We start from the raw sequence: 9,350 nt of genomic DNA on the forward strand, positions 1-9,350 counted from the left end.
AATATTAAAAATAAATGCTATTTCAAGAATATGTGCGTCAAAAACAAGAATTAAATTAAAACACCCATTTAATGTAAAAGCATGGAGCTGTATAATATCAACTGGACAAGAAAAAAATACACCGTCTCAAGAAATGTTTGTGACGAGAGTTTTATTTTGAAGGTTCCACCAGTAGACTTATTTTACATTGCTGTTACCTTGATGGAGGACTCAGGTACTCACCTGGTTTCAGCCTCAGGCATGATGCTCCCATCAAAAAAAATGAGCTTGTTTCCTCTTTAAAGGACAATACCAGTGCTACTGCACGTTTAAACCTATTTCAAATCAAGTATTCTTCATGTAACTGCCACACTGATTTTTAAAGGCACAAGCTGCTGTTGTGTTCTAATCCCAGGCGGGTTCCCATTTCTTTCTTTATACATGATGAAAAATCTAACTGCTTAGATTTCCACTTGCTTGAGATAGTTAATCCTTCATTTTCAGGGTGATTTTCCTCCTTTGGTGGTGTTATATAAGTATTGTTGTATTGATGGTGTTGCATGGAAACGTTCAGTGCCTACAACTCCATTACCACTGAAATCTAACTCTGAAAACAATTAAAGCAGACATGGAGTTTATCATGATGGATTACCTTATTCAAGCAAGTCTGCAAATGAATCTCAAATTGGATAAAATGTGTAAAAACAGACGTATAGCTCCTTTAAGTAAAATTGTATTTGTGGCTTTTGTAATGAGGGTAATGAATCTGTTGTTTATCTGTGACTTTACAGTGAAACTAAAGCATTTGTATTTAATGGAGAGAGAAGTTTCAAGAATTAGTTCTTTAGTTACATTAAACCAAGGGTTCCCAACCTAAGGCTTGAGAACCCCACAAGGGGTCGCAAGAAGTATAACAGGAGATCAACCAAACAAAACATATTTTGCTCAATTCAAGTCTGTTTTTTTTCACATTTCTCTGCATTTTTGCAATTTCACTGGTAAATTACTGGATTATTTAACCACTTCACATCATCAAAAACTGAATAAAGAAAGAAAATCACTTATGTTGCAGAGAGCTCCATAAGAAGATCTCCTATAGTTGTATCCTAGTTAGTAGTGTCAATTTTCTTACCTTACTCTCAGCAAAGAAAGTACATTTCCAAAAGTGGGAACCTAAGGGTGGTACCTAAGGGATATAACATCTAGTCCTACACAATAGATTTCTTTTAGGGCATTCAACATGGTCTTAATCTATACTCCCTGTTTTTATGTTACTACTCAAACTACTTGTTATGAAGTGCTTCAAGTTTTTTATTCCAGGTATCAGAGTATGCATTAACTGCTTCTACTTCATTCACTCTGATAGTCTCAGCTGTCAGCAGTGGCCCCCCTGTCCTCCAGCGTGAAAGGAAGTCTCAGAAAGGGCAATCTGACTTCCTCTTCAAAGTGTTTTTGCTGTGAGGAAAGTGGAGGCTTATTGAAAATGTACCTGACGCTGTGAATTGAGAGCTAGATAAGCGTTAGAGTCGGACGAGGACGGGATATTCTGTCAAGGAGCCATTTTCAAACCATTTGTCTCTGCTTATGTCCAGCGTGTTTCACCATGTCTCCAACAACTATGGTCAGCCTAATTAGAGCATTTATCCCATTAGGACATGGTAACTTCCAGCGGGCCGTCTGCATGGGCTGATAATCTGCTCCTGTCTATTTCTCAGCTGTGGATTCATTTCCGAGGACCAGCGTTTGGACATTTCAAGACCTACGATTTGTTGTGTTGCAGTGACACAACGCACAAAGCCACACAGGAATAAGCACTAGTTGAGTACCTCTAATTAGAGCCTGTCAGTCAAACACTCACTTTGCTTTACCTGGAAATAGTCCAGAGTGGGCGAGGGACTGCAGAGTGCTTACTGATGCACAATATCGTTTTTAACCTGCAACAAAGAGCAGTTTTCTCTCAACAACATGACACTTTAGTGTTTTTTTTGACAAAAGTGATATAAGTCTTGTCATCTGAAACAGTGCCAAGAATACATTAAAGGTAGAATTTAAACAAAACCCACAAAGTCCACAGGGAACTCCGCAACATGTCAATGAGAGCTATTATTCACTGTATATGATTAGAAAACAGGTGCCTCATCACTTTTGCTTTGAAAATGTATTCATGCGGCATTTAAGCTCAACAAAGCCCAGGACACCACAAGCAGCTACCTGCACCCTAGAGGAGATGGTAATGAAGGTTATAACATATCAATGAGTCCCAAGACACATCAGTGACATTTTTCAAGATAGGAAAACATGGCGACATCTTTGTTGGAGGGCCTTGAGCTGAACTGGATTTAACGTATGCCTGTGGTGTTTCTCGATGTCTCTCTCTGCCGGCAGAGTACAATCTAAAAAGCTCAGGCAAAGGCCATCACTTCATTCAGATACTCACTTTAAGTTAAACCTGCAGTGTAGAAGTCGTACATATAAATGAAGGTCTATTAAATTCAAGCCCTTGCCAAATGAGTTCACACAGTGGCACTTCTAGACTTTCCAAATGTTACCAAATGGATCATTTAGTGAGGGTTGTGTGAAGCTCAAAACTATTTATCCACTGCTTTACAGCTGCAACAGTAGTGATAGAGTCGGTTACGGTGACATAAGCACATTTCAACAGTGTTTTTGTTTCTCCAGCTTTAATTAACAATCATAAAAAACACATTTGGACAACAGTCATTCTTGTATTTTAAACCAATCCCACATACTTAGTAGAGTTGTACTTAATAGACCAGCGTGTAAGATTTAGTGGCATCTAGCCAAACAGACTTGGCAGAAATGGAATATAATATTCATGTTTTAATTAGTGTATAATCCCATGAAAATAAGAATTGTAGTGTTTTTATTACCTTAGAATGAGACCTTTATATCTACATGGGGACTACAGTAGCCTGGAATGGACAAACCAAACACTAGCTCTACATAAGAAAATTTAAAATGCCGCTAAATGCCACTAAATACTACCCAGCAGTCCTTTAATATGTAGTTAAAAAAGCCTAAAAGCACAAAGGCACAGATCACAGAAAGAGATTGATGATTCATTGAACCACTCACATTGTTTTCTTACAGTAAAGGGGCACTTCACCAATTTTACACATAATCGTTTCACTCATTGAGAGAAGTACTAAGCCTGAGTGAGTCGTCATATTGTCTTCAGTGGCTCTAGGAGGAATGCTGCGGTTTGAAAAAAAAAAACCCTTAATAATGATGTCTTCAGGGTTATTTTGGATTTGGATTAAGATTAATCATTTCTAAAAATGTATTGAGTTTAAAAGCAGTTGCTATTTAGGAGGAAATTAAGGTCCAATGAAAGAGTTCCAGTTGTATTACGAGAAATGAAGAATTTAGTGTTTTTTTGTTAAGTTTCCCAAACTTTATTTTTAAATGCAATACTAAATACCCTTTAAAATGAAAAATTAAGAATGGGCCTAATTTAGATCACTATCATGGAGTATTATCATGGAGTGTTCACTCACGTCCATTACATTGGTCTATTCATTTAAAACTAATAACAAGCAGCCCTAATCATCTAATAAGAACACAACAAGATAAAATTAATAAAGTTTGCATGAAACCCCTGAGAATTAACATCCTCTGTACAGTGCAATATAGCTTCCATCAAACCTATTTTCTCACCGTAAGTGGTGATGTCACTGTTTATTATTGATTATTTTGTATTATTGCTTTAATTCTTCAACTTTTACGAATCAATTAAAATCCAAATAAAACAAAGATTTTTCTCCTGTTTTAAACCTAAATCCTGGGAGAATCACCAGAAGACTCAAACTAAGTAGTCGTTGTCATTCATCAGATATCCTTCACTGATTGAATCGGTCACCCATGAGTCTCTTACAATCTTAAACTTCTTCCTAAAGGTGCGCCTCAGAGTCCTTAAATCTAGAAGTCTTGTTTCCTCTGCGATAACAACATGGGACACTCCTTCCTCCAACTTCTTCACCACCGTGCCTCCATGGTAACGAAACTCCAGCGCCCTGATGTCCAAACAGTTGGCGGGTATGGTACTTTTAGGGTCTCCTATGTCGGCGTAACTGTCCATGTAAGCCGTGAAGGGTCTGAACATGCTGGTGAGAAGATCATCCCAACCATATCGCTCCTCCACCTGACCAACGTTCACGGCCGCCGGTGAGTCCGCACCTCCAATGCGGTTGAACACTTCCTGTAGTTGCTGCTCGTCTGTGTCCACAAAGTAGCTATCGCCGTAGCTGTCGTACTCTTTGGCGAAGTGTTCCCTGGTGGATGGCGACATGTGGATCATGTGGCAGGGTTGCCATGGGACCACTTGCTTCTGGTCCAGGCACTCCAGCAGCCAGGCGGCCCACACCACGTCATGCTGGTTGGATGAAATCAGGTTTTTCACACGCATGTTCTCCATGCCGGCGATCACGCAGTAGGTTTCCCGTCCAGGATTTTGAACCACGATACCTCCACACCTGAAATAAAGATGACATCAGTATTAGTTATTTGTGATTGGATACGTTCTTAACAATAACTCTAAAAACTCTGCAGCTCCACTCAGTTCTACAAAGCAGGTCAGCAACTTTACTGTTTTGGTTTTACGGCCCATAACAATACTGCTTCGATACAGTCTTAGACTTACTTGGCCACACCCTTTTCCAGCTCTGCTTTTGGGTGATCTTCAGTCCCATTCAGGATGCAAAACTCCACATCCTCAAACATATCTGTCTCTTTCTTAATCCCGGAGAGGTCTTGGGACTTAAAGTGGTCGATGAGCCCAACCACCTTCTTGGGTTTGGCTACCATCTTGCGCTTCTTCTTTTGTGGTTCGTCGTTGTCAATGCGAAGATGCCGTGAGGCTAGTTTTCCCGACGCCTTGCTGCGAAACTGATCCAGCTCTGCCAGAGTCATGCACTGGTGCCACTCCTTATCGTCGCGAATCCTCTCAATTCTGGGGAAACGGAGGGTGCTGTTGGTTTTATACATGTCACTTCCGACTATCTCAGCCGCTTTGACCTGAATGATGACCGAGTTGCAGGGTTCGATGTAGACTTCTGGCTTTTCTGTTCCGCACAGGATAGAATCTGGTGGGTCATTTTTGCGGTAGACCTTCCAGTGCTTGGCTAGTTTTAAGCCAAGGTCATACAACTCCTTCATGGTGTAGCCAGAGCCAATGCGGCAGAATGAGTGGAAAACCGAAGGTTTCTCACCAGGCTTTGGAGCTTCGGCAATGCCACATAAGAAATGGGACATCATACCACCCCGTCTCCCTTTCCCCCAGTAGCCACCAACAATCAGCAGGTCAAGCTCATCCATCAAGCCATCCATATATTCTGGCTTTATTTTCAGCCATCCCTCCCCACGCTTGTCAGGTTTGTAGATGGATAAAGGATCCTTCACCATGATTCCCTCCTCTCTGTTGTCTATAGCGTCATTGAGGGCATTCACCACCTCCTGCATGGTTCTGCCGTCCGTCTTTGGCACTAGGTGCATCCTTCCCTTGACTGGGGTGAAAACTGTCTGCAGGGCCTCGTAGCGCTTCTTCAGTGTATCCTTTCCAAGCTTTTGGCCATTGACTAACAGCACGTCAAACACGCAGAAGCATGTTTGTAACTCAGAGTCATCCATTAGCTTCTTGATGTCAAATTTGCTCCCTTTCTGCATGAATGTCTCAGTGGTTGGGTTGTACGCCATCATCTCTCCGTCGAGGATGCAGTTCACGACATGGCTTTTAAAAACGTTGTGGATGTAAGGTGTGAGAGAACCCGCCAGTGGGGATCCTCCAAATTGCTGTGTGTATTCAAAAGCATTTCGGCTAAAGTATTTGTACACATCTCCATCCTTATGCAGTTGTATTCGCTCCCCATCCAGCTTGGTTTGAATGTAAAAAGGGCTGTTTCCCATCTGTTTCTCTACATTGCGGATGTTAGCAACAGCTGCCAACATGGGTTTGAAAGCAGAGAAGAGTCCAATGGAGACGTCACTCAATGACACCGTGGGGTTGTGGAGCTGTTGGCAGACCTTGTTTAAGTCTGTGTTCACATTGTAGAGCTCAGCAGCATCCGGATGGAAAACTTGGAGAACAATTTCTTTGCTGATCCCAAGCTTCATGTCCTTCAGAATCATTCGGATGAGCCACTTTTGCTCGAGAGCCGAGCTCTGTGTGATTAGATGCAGAAGACTCTTTTTCACAAGGTCCTTCTGCTTGCCAGCGTTGTTGATGGCCACTGAATCCAGAAAGTCATTGACTTCTTTGATGCTGAGGTTTCCCTGGCTGGTGCACCGTTTCTTTAGCACAAAGTATGCCATGCCGGCAAAGTCGCCAGCTTCTCCTTGGGATGTGGTTGGAGCTCGATAGTTCAAGAGTTTATTGGCTTCTGGGCCATTCTTTGGGAGACCTAACACATCAATGTAGAGTTTAGCCAACATGCTCTCTTTGATGCCATATGCCATCCGCTCTCGTTCAAAAGAGGGAACTATGAGGCGCATAGCTGGATAGAAAGAGTCTGTTGTTTTGGGGTTATCTTTGTGGAGGGCAGAATGAAACTTCCTCCACGATTCAATGAAATCACCAAGGGTCTTGGATTTCTCTGGACGGAGTTTCGCCTTCTGGATTTTCTCTAAAGTGACACACAGGTGAAGGAAAGGAACCTGAGCAGCAACAGACAGCTGACCACCAGGATCACTTTTAGAAGTTCCCTCCATGGTAAAATCTGTAATCAAAATGCATCAAAATGTTATCATTGAAGAAACAAATCAACACATATTCCATAATTAAAACTTCACCAATGTGACAATTCGCTTTATTTCCATTTATTTATTTTCTTTGGGTTTTGAACTGTTGGCTGGACAGAACAAACATTAACAGAACATTATTAGAAAACATTACCTGGGAGTCTGGGAAATTGTGATGGCCGTTTTATTTTACTTTGTGATATTCTTTAGATTAAATTATTAATAAATTATTGAAACTTACTTGTGTTTGGAAATGCATATTTTAAACCCCAATGGAAGGAAGGAGTAAAATAAAATGCTTTCATTTCAAATGTTGTACTAGTGCATGATAGCCTGATATTTTTTCATTAACTAGTGTTACACTACAGTAGCTAATTTACGAATTAACAAGCATTCTAATTGTCATGAATTTTCAATAATATCTATTCTTCCACTTCAACTGGAGATTACTGGTCAACAGCAAACTTCGACATGTCTTGGCATGTCTCATGTGGAAGGAAGGGAGGGTATATAAACCTGTTTTCAGTTTTTGGACTTTTTCCTCTAATCTTTGATTTTTGGTCAAATATCCAATAACCATGTGAGAAGTGTGAAAAATCACTATTTGGTGGAGCTGTTAACAACTCATAGACATCTGAAATGTGAGCTTGACTACACACTGCTTTTTGTAAGAAAACCACTGGTTTCATCTTTAACACTGTGTTTTTTAAAGGCTTGTTATATTATCCATTGTGTCAAATATTCATCTGAAAAGTAACTAAAGCTGTCAAATAAATGTAGTGGAGTAGGAAGTAGAATATTTCCCTCTGAAATGTAGTATAAAGTAGCATCACAAGGAAATACTCAAGCAAATTACAAGTACCTCAAAAGTGTACTTAAAAATGTAGCAATGAAGTTTAAATGTAGTGTTTATATCTTAATTTCTACTGTCAGAAGGAACACTAGCAAACAGGCATGTCTGAGGAGGTATGTTACCGACCCTTGCCGACAGACAGTACAATATTTAAATTTCTTTTTAATATAATAATAACAGTTTTATATAATATTTTGACAGTCTGCAAAACAAACCGTATACCGTTGCCTGTGCGTTTATTTTGAAGCCGGAAGTGATTTCAACTAGCTGTTTGAGGAGCAGCAGCGACACGTTAGCAGAATAATGAAATCAATCACATTTACCTTTCACTTTGACGTCTTTATCCTCCAAAGATCAGCTAAAAAAAGTCAAGAAGTCTCACAGAAAGCTTCATGCTCAATACTTCCTTGTATACCAAGTAGTGGCCTCTATGGAAAACCTTCCCCTGGAAACAAGAGCGGAACCTTTGTTCCACAACAGTGTTGATTTCTGTTATAAAACTTTAACATGCACTACCTAACTGAAGTCTTATTGAGCTCGAATTTAACACTCTAAAAACATTATTTGTTTGCATATTTCATTTGAAATTTTTTATTTAGACTAAGTTAACATAAACGTCGTGCTGTGTTATAAGTGCACGGCGTTTAATATCCATTGTGTTGCATTTCTTAAATCTCTTCGTGCTTTAAATGTCTAATTTAATGTAACAAAAAGGCAGATAATTATGTCAGACATATTTAATGTCAGATTACAATCCAGAAGACATAATATGGTTGTTCTTGAGTTGACCAGCAGAGGGAGATGCTGAGTCGCTGCAGAGCTGAGGACCTGCAGTCTACATCTGAGCTTGTTTACCATCATGGGCCTGAAGCCAGTGAGTCAGTAGTAAACTGGTAGTAAAAGACAGGAATGCATACTTGCTGACCGCAAAAAATGTGTTTCTCTCCACTACAATGATTATGCATTTGGATCCTGTGGTTTCAGTTAGTAGCAACACTTACTGACAGTTATTATGACAGTGATGATTATGATGATAAGCAAGATGGGAGTGGGAAGATTTTGATGCTATTTCAAAGGATTGTATCTATTTATGACAAGCAAATACTGTAGGATAAAAAAATCATACTGTATATTCTCTCTTATTATTTTAGGGAGTAAACAGGCCTGGTTTCTAGTCTCATTTCTCTGCGTGGAGTTTGTATGGTCTTTCTTTCTTCACATGGGTTTCCTCCAGTTCCTTTACATATGTAGCACATGTGTGTAGGAGACCCTAAACTGCCAAATTATTTAGTTTCAGGTGTAGTTTGACTTATATAGTGCTATGAAATATGGTCTGTAACCATGAGAAATCAAAAAATGTCATTTGTGTGGCAGAATCTGGCCTCTGCATATCAAACAAATCATCAAAATCAACCAAAGCTTAGCAGAAATTAAGAAGAAATAAATATGTATTTGGCCACAGCAGAGAGAATTTAATACAAAAGTCATTGACCATCACGCTTCACTGCCAGTAAAACCAGATTTTCCTGCTGGAGACTCCTTGATGCATACTTGCAAACTGATTTCAGTGCTTTAATTCTATGCTTATTCTCAATTTGCATGATTTTCACACACTGACATATTTCACCTGAACATAGTAGGTATTACGCTATATTGATGTGGGGCTGATTCTGTCATTTAAGGCTGCAGGAGCAATTTGTTCCTGGCCCATATTGGCATAACAGAGTCATGAATTTTAACCTTGTGGTTTTGTTTCCATTACAAA

The 9,350-nt window shown here is 39.8% G+C and overlaps 1 protein-coding gene across 1 annotated transcript; it reads right to left on the minus strand.

The window, feature by feature from the left end:
• Nucleotides 1-3,737: 3,737 nt before the first annotated feature.
• On the minus strand, nucleotides 3,738-7,984 carry lig4 (ligase IV, DNA, ATP-dependent). The gene is made up of 3 exons (XM_053314303.1): nucleotides 7,909-7,984; nucleotides 4,640-6,710; nucleotides 3,738-4,472 (listed from the first exon to the last, which is right to left on the minus strand). Exons 2-3 carry the CDS (start codon nucleotides 6,700-6,702, stop codon nucleotides 3,803-3,805), a joined length of 2,733 nt encoding a protein of 910 aa, XP_053170278.1. The 5' UTR covers nucleotides 6,703-6,710; nucleotides 7,909-7,984; the 3' UTR covers nucleotides 3,738-3,802.
• Nucleotides 7,985-9,350: the final 1,366 nt, after the last annotated feature.

Source organism: Scomber japonicus, chromosome 24 (genome assembly GCF_027409825.1).
Source record: "Scomber japonicus isolate fScoJap1 chromosome 24, fScoJap1.pri, whole genome shotgun sequence".
Taxonomy (NCBI): domain Eukaryota; kingdom Metazoa; phylum Chordata; class Actinopteri; order Scombriformes; family Scombridae; genus Scomber; species Scomber japonicus.